Genomic DNA, 14419 nt, shown 5'->3' with positions numbered 1-14419 from the left:
TTGTCACATTTAAAGCACAAGTTGCCTTGAAAATATACACATTGAGACAGTCATCAGTTCTAGAAAGTGAGAGACTCACAGCAACTTTTACAAGGATGTAAAATGCCCTGGCAGGTTATCCTAAATAACGTATCCTAAAAATCCAGTAAGAGTATGGCATCCCATATCTTTCCCCAAAATACTTTGATGCCTCTGTTAAAAAGAGGTTTGTGTCTGGTTTTTAAAATCAAAATTAGCAGTATGCCTCTAAATATTAAATAATGATGAATTTTGTTATATGTTTCTAAAGCCAAAAGTATTTTCCTAAACATACAAACTTTTGCTTGGGAGAATGAAACTTTTTGTCAAAAAAGCAGTGTCAGTTTTTTAAAAATGCCCAGTCTTAGCAAAACAGTTGAGAAATCTCAGATGTGATTTTTTACCTCAAAGGCCCAAGCCTTTCAACAGAACTTTTTCACATTTTTAAACAGAGTTTTCAAGTGCATCTGTGAAACATCATATTTCAAATGTGTTGACACACACCAAGCTATGCTACATGAATTTCATCAGGTTATGTTTGGTGTGTATGAAATACATTTACCTTCAATAAAATTCTTATTGCTAGATTGGAGCAGTCAAAAGGTTCTTCTCAGAGGACATTTTCAAATGCACTTGGTTTTGGCTTGACTACTTCCCTCTATTGCTGGTCCAGAATTCTGTTCATGGTTTTTAATAGAAAAGTGGTTTCTGTAATATTTTTTCCACAGGAAAAAGTTGGTTGTGCCAAAACAATGTAATGTCCCTTTGGGAAAATAAAAAAAAGAATCCAAAATGTTTTGAACCGTCCAAGCAAATCTAAATGTTTTTCTTCAGAATGGTTTGTTATTACTCATCATGAGTTTGTCACTGTTTAGGTCCATCATTTTCCCCCATCATCTGGGGTTTTTAAATGGATTGCATTTTCCATCAAGAACAATAGTGTCCATTCTAGCTGTTATGATGATGCATCAAAGATGTCCCAAGCCCACGTTTTAAAACGAAAATACTTTGGAACTTTCCATGTTTTACTTTTCTTCCCAATTAGAAATAAAAAAAGCAAAAATGTGGGACAATTTTGCACATACAGTCTTGATTTTCAATAGGCTCCACTTCGAAGGAAATTCTTGTTTTTTGGAAAATTCCACTTTAACCAAAAGCGAAAGGAAAAATAAGCAGAAGGAAGTAGCATGTGAGCCACACTAGTGTAATCCTTAAAGCATATTATTAACTAGCATTGCCCGTTATGAGAATTATAAATCTATCTTTTTATCATATCATTTACAATTTATTCCAAGAGAAATGAAATACCAGACATGCAAAATTATCTGGCTTCCACAAACTATTTAATGAAATGTATGAAACATAAGAAAATACTGAAATATGATGTTGCTTAAAAAAAGAATCCAAGATTTTTACATCCCCTCTAAAGTTTTACAGTTGCCTGAAACAGCAGGATCAATTACTTGCATATTCAGAGAGGGGAGAGGGTGCGGGGTGGAGAAAGGACTATTTGCCAGCTGCCTTTCTTAGGATAATTCAAAACTGATATAAATGCATGTTGGTAAAAACTGTCCTTAATAAACAAATAAACAAATAAATAAATAAATAAATTTGTCCTTTTTGTAGCTTTCAGTTCTGAATTCATGGAATGTACTTAATTCTCCTGAAACTTTATAGCAGTGGATTTTTTTCCTTTCAAAGAACATGAACAGAAAGGTTCTGATCAGCCATGATGTACCATCACCTGCTTCATCACTCGTGAAGGGGCCTCAGGTTCGGTTCTGTTCTGCTGCTTTTCTCTCCTGAAAGCCAGATACCGGAGAAGCACAGTGACAAAACATCAGGGCAAATCAGGAGTCTGCAGAACAAAGACAGGAACAACTCAAAAATAGTTTTCCTTCTCTATTCATTCCCATGTGGTTTTTAAGCAAGGGGTGAAGGAGGGAAGAGCCACTACTATTTCCCATAGTTGTTGTATGGTGGGAGGTCTGTTCCAGCTCTGCGTTCCTACTTAATTGCAAAGAAATGCTGGCTTAGTCTTTGAAGCCTTGGAGTGGAGCATCTCCAGTCTCCTTGGCTTGTGAGAGAATACAGAGTTTCTGGAAAACTCACCTTAGATCAACTAAGCTCCTACACATGCAGTGAGCCTGTGCAGAGGCTTATTTACTGTCAGGTCACATGTGGGTGTATTATTAACACCTATTGCAAAAAACGTATCCCTGACATCTATATATGAGATTTATGACATTGGAAACGACTGCATCCAGTCTGGAAGTAGAGGTGTTTCTCTACAACTTAGCTGGCAAAGTTGCCTCCTTCTAACTTGAGAAAGCAGCAGATTTTCACATTGCAAGTGTCAGAGCAGTGAGGCAGGCAATTGCCAAGAACAATCTTTGCCTCAGAAGCAGAATTTGGGTGGTTATAGGTACTGAAAACTCTTACAAACAGTACTAACAAGCATTAACCACGGAAAAGGCTACCAGTTCTGCTTTTAATAAACCCAGGCTTCTTCTACATCTTCATGTATTTTTCGGATTTTAAGAACCATTATTTCTATAAGTGCTGCCTCTCGAACAGTTGTTACCTCGGCTGCCTCATTCATGACTCTCATTCACCCCGACGCAGATTCTCAGGGAAGAATGGAAGAGACTGCGGCTGCTTGACAGGAACAAAGCGGACAGTGATAAAGAAACCAAAGGGTATTTATCTGGCGTGGGTGGGAACTGAGAAACACGAATGCAGAGCCAAGTAACTGTTAAACTTCGGGAAAACAGAGCCATTTAGCTCTTCCCTCATCTATTAATGCAATTACATTGGATTTTCCTAAATTCTGAAATTTCAGAAATTTCAGGCTGTTCTGGCTGTAGCTGAGGTAGGATAAGAAGCCAATGGTCCCCCTATGTTATTACCTCTTTCCTGATGTCAGTGAGCACAACAGAGTATATGTCACCACCTAGCAAAAGTGCATCAACATATTCTTGGGTTTTAGAAAACTGTTAGGAGACTTAAACTGAGATCATGTTGGCAGAACTGCAAAACTACGGGGGAAAAACTATAGTTGTAGTTATGCCAGCAGACCTGAGGGGACTGTAATCTACATCTGAAGGAATCGTGATAAGAAAACTAAAGACATAAAAAACACAATGGAAATAGAGGGGATGCTGAGTAAAAAAACTACACATCTGACAGATGCCCAGTTTTCTGAGAACTCTAAACAGTGCACGACATTTATGTCCACCTGCAATGGTGAACACCGCAAGAGCCAATAGCCTCATCCTGATCGAAGCTCCACTCTAAGGATTTGTTTGGCATTTCAGACTGAGGGAAAAATTTTATCCCTGGAACTATTCCCGAGGTAATAAACTTCATCACATTCATCTCTAAATTAAGAAGGAAAGTTTTCTGGTCGTCAAGGCTGTCACCAACAATTATCCTCAGGGATCCCTCTTAGGGCAGGAATAATAACCTGGCACATGAAATTCAAAAGAACTGTTAAACATTAAAATATAATAAAGAGCACTCACATAGGCCTGAGGAATTTGTTCATTTTAGTCAGGGTAGTAGCTCAGAGGAAAGGACCATACAGAGTCTCAAACAAGGCTTAACTATTGATGAGAATAAAATTTCTTTTTTTTTTTTAATTCTGTTTCACTTGGCTTTGTTTTATGAAATCATGTATAAAAGCACTGCAACAGCATGTGTATTCAACAGCAAAAATTCAGGATGCACTGGAAAAGAGGAGATTTTTGATGCAGAATCCCCAGGCAGTGCTCCCTAAATGCCATATTAACTTGGATTCTGCAGCTAGTAACATAACTAAGCATTACTCCCACTGTCATATCTTAGGTAATCAGCACAAATAAATATAACCAGTACATATACGTGCAAGCCTCCCAAAGCAAGCAGAAATTGCTCCCTTATACTGGCTACCAGATGAGGTCAGAAGTCTCTTAAAGGCTACGAATGACTCAAGCAATGATGTCCAAACCAACGTCAGTTCAGATCAGCTTTACTGCACCTACTTCTTTTGCTACTACCATTTGTCCCTTTCCATTCTGACTAAGAGTATGTGACCTGCTTTATGAGGAGGAAAGCAACATGTTCCAAATCTCTCAGAGCACAGTGGCCCAAATAAATATATTTTTTTTTCTGAGCGTGTATGATTTCACAGGTTTCAGATTTTTCAAATCTGAAATTTAAATGAAAAATAAAAAATGAACGTGCCTGTGCAAGCTTCCAAATTAAACCATGCAAAAACCAAAGATACAGGATATGTAGTTGCTGCCAAAGCAGGGTTGAATGTTAAGTGTTCACCATACATAGCACTGCCCTTGAAACAAAAGCAGTAGTTATTTTAAGTAACCATAAGCAATACTCATGTGCAATTCAAAGGAGATCGGATATAAAGAGATAAAGATTAGAGTACAGCAATACGGCTTTCATTATACAATGTAATCCAGCGTGTCTGATGTAACTGGATGTGACACAAATGTAAATAGCAACAGGTCTGGAAGTACAGGGTTTTCCAAGTTTTGGAAGTTTCCAAGTTTTCAAAGTTATGCTTTGAAAAATAACTTTTAGTAAGTTCAACAACAATCTTTGAAACAATGCTTTTAAAAAAGAACCTGCCACATTCTCACTAAAAGTAAAATATGCATAAGTAATTAGTCATGTTATGCAAGATCAAACAGAAACACTATTTGGGAAAGAACACAATATTTAATCTTGCAAATAGATGCAGGTACCAAACACAAAGATGCCGGCCATTTGGAGATGCAGATGCATTTGAAGGCAAAATGGGTATTCTGTAACAAAAAAAAAAATTTGAAGTTTAACACAAAGCTTAAATAGAATACTTGCTTCAGAATAGGAAACAATAACAGATCCATCATGCGGTGACGCAGCACTCCATTTCCTTACTGCACTACTATACTCGTATGTAATTTACACTATATCCAAGGAAGATGTTTCACTTTTAAACATCAATGATTTTATTAATAGCTTTAAGAATATTAAATAGAAATTAACATGACAAAAGCTACCCACTTATTCGACTAACACTTAGAATATTCAGATTCAAAAGAAATATATTTCAGATTAAAGAGAAACACTTATGTTTTGCTAAACTCTCCAACCTCAAAATATTGATGCCAATGCTCAAAAGTAAGCAAGCGACTAATTCTAATTCCAAGGCAAACTGCTTTTTGTAATATGATCATGCAGTACAATAAGCAATGGGAACTTGGCCCATGAATTTTAGGAGGTGCTACTATAAAATACCATTTTTTTCCATGGTCTTAAAGAGTGATAGCTAGGGTGAGGCCTTGACTACCAGACTTATTTCTCAAAATGAAGGAATTAATTTAGGTCTATCAAAACTTTTTATTTCTTTTAAAAGAAAAAATTCTTTGCAGGAGACGCTGAACCCCTACAGTATTTTTCTTTTTAATCTAATTGTTGGAAAACAATCCCATCAGGTGTTTTCAAGAATGTTTCAGTGTTTCCTGGTTACTGTCACATGTGCCATAGATTAACCTTTGGCATGTACTGTTAAAGATCTTCAGAAAATCAATCTGCCCATCTCCTTCAAAATCTCAGGATACAAGTCCTATACTCCCCAATTACAAATCACTGAACCCACATTAATGCTTGAAATATCTTGGTCTTCCTTCCTCCATCTCTATTCCTCTGTTCCCCCTTCTTTCTTTATGCTCTTACACCTGTATTCTCCCATATAACCCTAGAAATACTTTATTTGGCTTAATATATACTTGATCCTACCATACTTTTTTGGTTTTGTTCAAAGTCCACAAACACACTAAGAATTGTACAAATATAAATGACCACTTTCTTTAGAAAGTAACTCAAATATATGATAAATTTCAAAGATAGCCTATATTTAGGAAGGCATTCTTCATGTACTATTTGAACAAATCCTCAACATTAAGTTAATGCCAACTAACAATGCAACACAGATGAGGAGTTAGTGAATGCTGAGCCTGTCTGAAGGGATATTTGGGAAACTACATCCAGCAAATGGCAGCAATGAACCCCTGCCCTGGTAGCTTCTCACACCATATTCCAGCTATGCTAAAGCATGCAAGAGCAGCTCCTCCCTCCTTCCTGGGCAAGGTGAAAAATACTAATTTAAGCCAAAAGAAATAAATGGGAGGGGAAATTCCTAAAAGCAGGCACTGGCCTTGGCTGACTTGCAGCTGAGACTGGTGCCAATTTCAGCTGATGTCTCCTGAGTGAATACCAAGTGGTGTCAGTCCACCTGCACGGCTCATAGCACCCACAGCACTGCAACAGACTTGAGAGCCCACTCAGGAAAAGCAGTGCAGCAGCAGTAAGGGAGCTTTACCCAGGTAACATGTGGCAGATAGGTTGCAGGCTGGCAGACAAAAGGTAGCAAGTCACCCTGAGTCCTGTCCTGTGCAGGATTAAGCGGACTGAACCACCAGCAGTTTGATGTGTTTAAGTCACCTGTTCAACATTTCCTTATGAAAATGAGGAACACTCAGACTATCAGGGACAAGTGCATGACAATTTAAGAAGCAGCCAATTTTTCCACTGCAATGAAAGAATGTCTAGCCTGCAAGACTCCCGACTCACACCCTCATCTATTCTTTCACACCCATATGGTGTGAGTCTGAGCTTGCTGTCAATTATGGGACTGGTCAGCTCATCTTCTCCCCAGCTGCTCTGCTATTTTAATCACCCTGTGTTTGAAACTAAGCGTGATGGTCTCTCCACTACCAACCAAAGTCAGTCTTTGGTGCAACCCCAGTACTCTGGGGCAGCTGATAGCACACATACACATAAGCCAATAAGTGGAAGGCACAGTTAACAGCTCAGCCTTTCAGAAACCCATCCAATCATTACTTTTATTGGTCTTAAGGAGAGAAAGCAACAGAGAGGGGTGATAGACTGAGAATCCCAACAAACCTCTCGGTGCCACACAGGCATAGCCAGGTGCTACGAGAAAGGACTGCTATGTAATCCCATCCATCAACCCCAAACCTGAAACCCAGAAGTCAAATTACAGTGACAGCTGGCAAGGGCCAGTATGTCTCTAACTACAAAGCTTTAGCCCAGTGCTGAAAAAAAATCTTAAATGAGTAATTCTGAAACATAATGAAGATGAAGACACAATAAGGGCTCATTGTGTTTTTCATATACGCAAGTTTTACCATTGTGCTGTAAAATTAACCACGCAGCAATGCTTGCCTGTGTATACAAAACCCCACATATGATCCTGGAAGTCAAACCTTGCTCTCACTCAAGATTCCCATAAGCCCAGTTGGACAAGTGAAGAAGCCGTGGCAGACCCACAGCTCCAACCAGTCGGTAAACATTCCTGCTCAGTTAAGTAATTCATTGCCCAGGTCAATTTCTAAAACTCACTATTGCTTTCTAAATTAAAAATCAATTCATGTAACATTAGACTCCTGACTGAACAGGAAATTATAAACTCCACCACTCTAACAGGATTACAGGACAACAATTTATGGTACTGAGTCTCCAAATCTAGAACAGTTTTGCCTTTTTGTTAGCTGCTTAGTGCATTTATGGCCCTCTAAAAGTAAATACATGTATTGTATTTGCTTTATCTGAAATTTAAAAATACAAATGGCTTTACTCTGCAGCATTGCCTGCAAAATAAACTGGACATCCTGTCTCCCTTTTTTTCTTTAAACTAAACTATATTAGGTTATCATTAGTGATCAATACAATTACTATTTTATAATCAGCCTTTAAAGCAAACAGTGGCAAGAGATGTAAATGTAAATTTGACTGAGAGCTGAAAACAATAAACGATAATGTTGAATGAGAATTGCCGATATGCCCATATAAACTTCGATAACTTTGGTTCTTTAGGTTGTTTTTTTAATTTATTTTCTGTCGCTTCTTCCTGGAGTCTGCAGTTCTAAGGGTGGATGCACGTGAACCATCAAAGAAGCCCAACTTCACACAAATCCCATTTTTTACTTCCTTAAATGTGAAACGCTGACTTCTGGAACTGCGGTGAGGGGGAGACCCGTAACATAAAATAACCCGGAGTTATTGCCGCGTAATTTACGGGCTCGTTCCCTGCTTGCTCGGTATTAGGGCGACAGGTCTGTTCTGCGGTGCAGCCCCGGGCACTCTGGAGCCCCGGGCACCGCTCCCCGCCGCCGCTGCAGCGCCTCGCTCCCCCTGCAGCACCCGCACTGCCGAAGGGACGTTTTGCAGCTGTTTGACCTGAAAGAAATTAAATGTACCGAGCCTAAGGCACGTCCCACCCGGAGACGTCTGGGAGAGGAGTTTTAAAAGTTATTTTTGTTCAGCTTTCACGCACCGCGCTGAAAGGGTCCGCTGCCGAAATCTCTCAGGTTCAGCTTGTCTGCCGAGAGGCTCCTCGAGCTGACCCGCCTGGCACGGCGGGAGGAGCAACTCCCCCCGGATCTACCCCGACGAGGGTCCCCGCGACCCAGCCCCGGCTCCAGCCCGGGTAGAAAAGGCTGGGAGCGGGCGGCCGCCCTCGGCCGAGCGGCGGAGCAGGGCGAGCCCCGGCTCCCCGCCCGCCGCCCCCGCACGGCCTCGCACGCCTCCACCATGTTGTCTCGGTGCGCAGCGGCGCGGAGGAGGCACCGCCGCTGCCGCCAGCCCGGCTCCATGGGGGCCGCCCGGCTCCTCCCCGCGGCCTCCGGCTCGGGCGTGGAGCCGCTGCCCCGGCCGGGAGGCGCGGCGAGCCCGGCCCGGGCCGCATGGGGGGAAGCTCGGCACGGAGGAGGGGCCGCGCTGCCCGCCGGAGAGCACAGCCGTAGGGGCGGGGAGTCTCCTCCTCCTCCACCGCCGCCTCCTCCTCCTCCCGCAGCAAGGCTCCGGCTCCCCGCACGCACCGGAGCGCTCCGCTCCCTCCTCCCGCTCCTCGTCCCTCCTCCCTTCCCCTCCTCCCCGCTTCCCTCCCCGGGTCGCCGCGGCTCCGGGAGGAGCGGGGGGGGCCCCGCTTCCTTCCCTCCCTCCCCCCCTCCTTCTCCCACCCGCCACGCCGAGGAGAGGCAGGTGAGGCCCCGGCCGCGTCCCCGCTCCGCCGCCCCGCGGGAGCGGCGGCCGCGATGGCGGCGGCGGCGATGGAGGCACTAGGCCCCGGCCGCCCGCCCCCGGCCTCGCCCCGCCGCCGCGCCCCGGGGGCGGGGGGCGTCCGGTACCCTTGGACCCTTCTCCTCCGCAGAAACTTTCTCGGCAACTTTCTCCCGGGCCCGAGCCCCCGCCCGCGGGGCCGAGGGGTCGGGCGGGCGGGCGCCGAGCTGGGCTGGGCGGGCTGCGGGAGGCGGGCTGCGGGCGGTAAGTTTGTGGGGGGAGGCCCCCGAGTCCCCCTCCTCCGCCCGGTTCCCCTGCGGCCCTTCCCGCGGGGCGGTCGCGGGCGCTACAGGGCGGCCGCTCGTCCCCCGGCGGCGGCGCCGTTCACTGCCCGGGCTGGTGCTCGGCGTGAGCCGGTCCCGGCTCAGCTCCCGGCTCTCGGCCGGAGGATGTATAAGGGCGAAATTCAGGAAACTGGTCTGCGAGTCGCCTACAGCTTGGCCTGCGTGGATGTCTTTTCTATTAATTTCTCCCCTCATCCCTCACTGTTCCCTCTCCCTGCATCGAGCCTGGGACATGACTGCTTTACATTTCTGAGTCATTAATTTAAGTGTTCAATCATCACATTTCATCAAGCCTCCTCGTCTTCCTTACAGTTTATAAAAAAAAACGTGTTGGACACACACAGGCCCCGGTTCCTGCGGAGGCTGCGTGTAACTTTCTGCACTGTGTGGACCCGCAGGCTTGACGTGCGTAAAGTTGTATGCTCAACGCTCAGGCCCAGGGCTAGCGCGTCTTCTTCTCCATTATACTGTATTACAAGTATTATGGGGTGTCTGGTGTGCATGTGGGCATGGTCCATTGTGCACTGGGAAAACTAGGACAGAAGTATTTCCAAACCTCATGTTTTTGAGAAGGTGTATTTAGGTGTACCTGCTGGATTTACCTCTAAGCAAAGACTGGTCATTAATTAAAAATTAGGTGTGTGGGTTTACTTAAACTGGCAGAATGTTCCAAAACCAGTTTAAAAATTGGGACTGTTGACAAGGAAGATGTATTATTTTACTCTTAATAATTCATAGGCAGGTGAATGAAATTCCAGGCAAATTTTACAAGCAAAATTGACCTTTAGTCAGGGAAGCAAGATACAAAAGTTTACTTCAGAGTCTTTTGCTTTCCTCTTTGGAAAGTAAGACCTTGAAGAGGGATATCTAATAAAATAGCTTTATCAACTACACTTGCAGTATCTCTGTTGGTAGGTGGTACAGTTTTGCCATAACTATGTTTCTGCTTCACAGATGTAAGAACTGTTCCTTTCCAAACAACAAAACCTTACTCTTCCTACTCGTGTTTCTGATGCATATCTGTAAGTTTAGTTACAGGAGGTTCCTATTGAGCATAGGCATAGGGTGGAGACTGTGTGTGTTTTGCACAGCTAGGGTGTTGCGGGTAATATTGGGACAAGGTAGCATCTGTGAGGGAAACAGAAGGACAGCAGCACTGACACTGTGCTGAATTTCAAAGAAAAAGATCCAGTCATACCAGGCGTGTGAAAGGGTGACAGTAGTTGGTAGCAGCAATTGCCAGTAATTAATTATTCCACATGCGTCGTTAGCTTTATTTTCTTAGCAGGTGCAGCTCAAATGTAACTGCAAGATCTGTGTGCCTTCAGTCCCTCTAATAACTTTTCTGGCCTTTACCTGAGGTAAAGGCAGAGGTCTCCCAGGTGAGCAATTTCTACAGAATTTGTGAAAGTAGGGAAGCCAAGTAGAAGAATGCTCTTAACCTGCACACCAGAGAGTTCATGTCAATACTTACCTGAGGCTGGACACTGATGCAGGAAATGGCACCTCCCTGGTTTTGCTGATTGCAGAGCTACTGGCACAGTTTTCAATAATAATTTAATATCTGGACCCCAGTACCATAACTTTGGAATGACAGTAGTGAGACGGAGGTAGCTTTAATCTGTATTTGGTATTATAAAGGTAGATTTTCAGGGAAATATTTGTTACCCGACAACAGTTCTTTGGCTACAAAATAAATGAACAAAATTGAAAATATATTTAAATTGCTGATTATTTGAAATAGCTAGAAAAATAATAAATCTTTGGTGTGCTGCACACTGTGTAACAATTATTGAAAAACTTCACCATTTAGGCTTTTTTATCAATATTCATGCATCATATCAGAGAACTATGCTTCTGCACTAAGGGAATGTTCTTTCTTTTGAGCTTTTTATACTTCTGCAGCTTCTGAAGAATGAAATCATTGCTCTGTTTGGTCTGATAAATGATGGCTGTCATGTGACCATGATGCGAAAGTCTTCAGTGTGGCACATGTCAGTTTATGTGGTCAAAGTTTACTTTGTGAAGAAACTAACTGCATGTTTTTACTTTTCTTATATGTGCTGCCTTTGGACAAAAGCTGTGTATTTTCAGTAGGTAATTCTTTGTGTTCAAAAGGTTAGTTAAAAGAAACAATGTTCTTTCATCCATATTCCCTCCTTGCATCCAACTCTTTCGCTGCATACTTTGATCACAATTTGAGTAAGATGCCTTGATGTTAATGTAAAAATTGGTGTCAGTACGAACACAAAGACTACTTTAGGAACGTGTCCTTATTCTGCTGTGTCACATCAAGCAGCCTTTTTCAGATAGGACACCTTCCATGTGTACATACACAGCCTGTGGTTTCTGTGAAGTCCTCGTGAAAGGTTTCGGGCTTCTATTACTGGAAGTCCCATGCTTGCTGATGGAACAGATTGATCAGTGAGGGAGAACTGTAGCTTTCTCTAACTACTGTAACAGAATGGGTTAGTTTTTATCCTGGAGGAGCCATTCCATATACATGTAGATAAAAAAGTCTCAGGATATGCTTCATTTTTGTTCTCCTTGAGAGTGCCAGTAGGAGGCTGTTTTATAGTGATGAATTTTATGATGTGGCAGCCACTAATTTTTATTTATTTTTTTTTAATACAAACTGCCTTACAGTTGCCATATGGGAACTTCTTGCAATCACTACAGTCCCTGGCTGCATTCACACCAATGACTTAGAGCTGTAGGGTTCCAGATTGTATTATCAATTGCCAGGTTGTGAAGGCAAACCTGGAAAACTTTCTGAGTGTAGGCTGAATTTAGTAGGGAAAAAGTCATATTGAAAAGATACTGTCAACTAATTTTAGATTTTAAGAGGTCGTTCTTACTGCCTTTTGCACTTATGAGGATTTATCCTTGATGGTGCCAGTGCATCAAAACAGAAACTGGCACCAAAGTAAGTCATTGAAATGGGTGAGACTGCACCCTTAGGTAAAGTTAACATGCCCAACTGATTGCAGGATCAGAGATGATAGTAATGTTAATGCTAAAAATTGAGTAAGTAAACTCAATATGAAACTCAGTATTACTTATTCATGAGTTTTGTTCCCTTTCGATTTAGACACATATTTTTTTAAAATTTGAAAAGGCAAAGGATAACTGGAAATAGTGTGGGAAATACTCTGTTGCCACTTCGGATGGGCACCATATACAGCACCAGGTTTCGTGACGCGTCCTGTAAGTCAGTGGATCAAAGTCATGCTCAGCTGAAATGAAGCCCTCGAGCAGAGGATCTCCTGCAAGGACTGCTAGCCCTGGCTTGTATCTGAGCCCCACAGCCCAGTGGGATACTGCTGTAGGGATCATCACTAAGTGCATCTAAGGCTGTGTTGACTGTTGTGGCCAAGACTGGGGTTTTGCTTCGATTTTTCTTGACTGTAGTGTTAGGTAATGTTACAGGGTATGGTTGGAGAGTGCCGAGGAAGCAAAACCTCAGACTGGAATCATTTCTGTATCAGCTTCTTGAGTACTCTTAGTTGTTGCATAGGAAAATAGATAACTTTTTTTGCTAACCTGACTGTATTTTATCTTTGTATTTTTGGAAGGCAAGTGCTTTTATAATAGTCTTATATGAGACAAATATCAGTATTGACTGCACCTATATCTTAAATGCTTACATAAATTTTGAATTCTAATGGTGCTACTGAACATCAAATAATTTGTCTTTCAAGTTGTTGCTTCAGGGGTATGAAAAACTTCTATGTCTTAAGATGTTTCTGTTAATGTTTCTGTGGCTTTCTTCACACCAGAGGTCTAGAGAAGTCTGGGAAAATGATTCTTTGGAACTGTTGAACCACCTTCTCAGTTCAGGTTTTAGGATCAGCTAAACTGATCCTAATAACAGGATCTGAATAACTTTATTTACTTCCACTGACAGTGAAGTTGAGTAAACACACCCAAGTTAAGTAAATCTTGGTAGATCAGGGCCTTTAACTTCATTTTGGACAAACTTTCAGGAGAATTTTGTGGCATTAATCAGACATTTAAAGTCAGTCTTCGTATTGGAAGACTGTGATTTACTGGGGTAAATTTCCTTTGTTTCCACATGCCCAAAGCATTTTGTAATCTTGCAAAACAGAGACAGCAATAGTATTTTATTCCTAATGTGAATGATGGAATCATAATGGAATAAATGCAGTCAGGTCTCATTTATGCTTACCAGGACTGACAGCCCTGTAGCAAAAGAAAGGTCAGACTGGAGGACTCTGTTTGTGTTCCAAATGTTTGCCCATAGTTCAGGCAAGCATTTTCATGGTGCATGTAAACTTCAGCTTCAGAAATAAAATACAGTATCTGGACTAAAGGTTTTGGAATTTTCGGACCTGCTTAATGCCCTCACACTTTTAAGGAAAGGCAGTGTTTGTGTGAGGTATTTAAAGAGTAATTAGAGGGTGCTATGGGTCTCTTGTGTATTGCAGTTGTATAGCATTATAACTGTTTTGGCAGTCAGCCAGGAAAAGAAGACTTGAAGCAAATTAATAGTGAACAATCCAGTTTTAATAAGTTATTTTAAGTATGGTTAGATAACAGAATTAATATTTATGCTTAAAATGTGACAAAGGAAAAACAGGCCTCAGTCGTTAAGTGTATCTTCTTGCTTTTCAAGAACATTTTACTGGAAACTCAAATCATGACTGGCACTTGTAACCACAGAAGAATAAAAGAAAAACTATCCAAAGTCCTTCTCTTCCTTTACATACTCTATCTGTTTCAGTTTGATCTTTACCAGCTTAATGTGTTGAACAGAAATACTATTTTCTCAGTAATAGTATACCCCAGAGTCCAGAAGCTAAAAGACTGAACCAAGGATAGCACAGCCACAGGCTTTCCTGATTCTTTGGCTCCCTTCCTGAGCATCCAGTATTGCCCAGCATCTCAGATGGTGGGAACCAGTGGTCTAACTCAGAAATGTTTGGGCTTTGTGGACTTCTGATCTGATTCATAACAGCTGGTCTTTCCAT

General features: G+C 42.2%; 2 protein-coding genes across 2 annotated transcripts in view; one reads left to right on the top strand and one right to left on the bottom strand.

Moving 5' to 3' along the window:
• Positions 1-363: 363 nt before the first annotated feature.
• LOC113993275 (translation initiation factor IF-2-like) lies at positions 364-9623 on the bottom strand. Its single transcript, XM_027731267.2, has 4 exons — positions 9213-9623; positions 8360-8984; positions 4764-4823; positions 364-1876 (listed from the first exon to the last, which is right to left on the bottom strand). The coding sequence occupies exons 1-4, from the start codon at positions 9621-9623 to the stop codon at positions 1869-1871; spliced, it is 1104 nt and encodes a 367-aa protein (XP_027587068.2). The 3' UTR covers positions 364-1868.
• YES1 (YES proto-oncogene 1, Src family tyrosine kinase) overlaps positions 8928-14419 on the top strand; it is a 49545-nt gene continuing 44053 nt past the window's right edge. The window contains exon 1 of the mRNA XM_027731238.2: positions 8928-9066. The gene's annotated coding sequence lies outside the window, so the exon portion shown is untranslated. The remainder of the gene's footprint in view (positions 9067-14419) is intronic.

This window comes from Pipra filicauda, unplaced genomic scaffold (genome assembly GCF_003945595.2).
Source record: "Pipra filicauda isolate LSUMZ 115617 unplaced genomic scaffold, ASM394559v2 scaffold154_size2910363_pilon, whole genome shotgun sequence".
Lineage (NCBI taxonomy): Eukaryota > Metazoa > Chordata > Aves > Passeriformes > Pipridae > Pipra > Pipra filicauda.
This window is presented reverse-complemented; position numbering and strand designations above follow the sequence as displayed.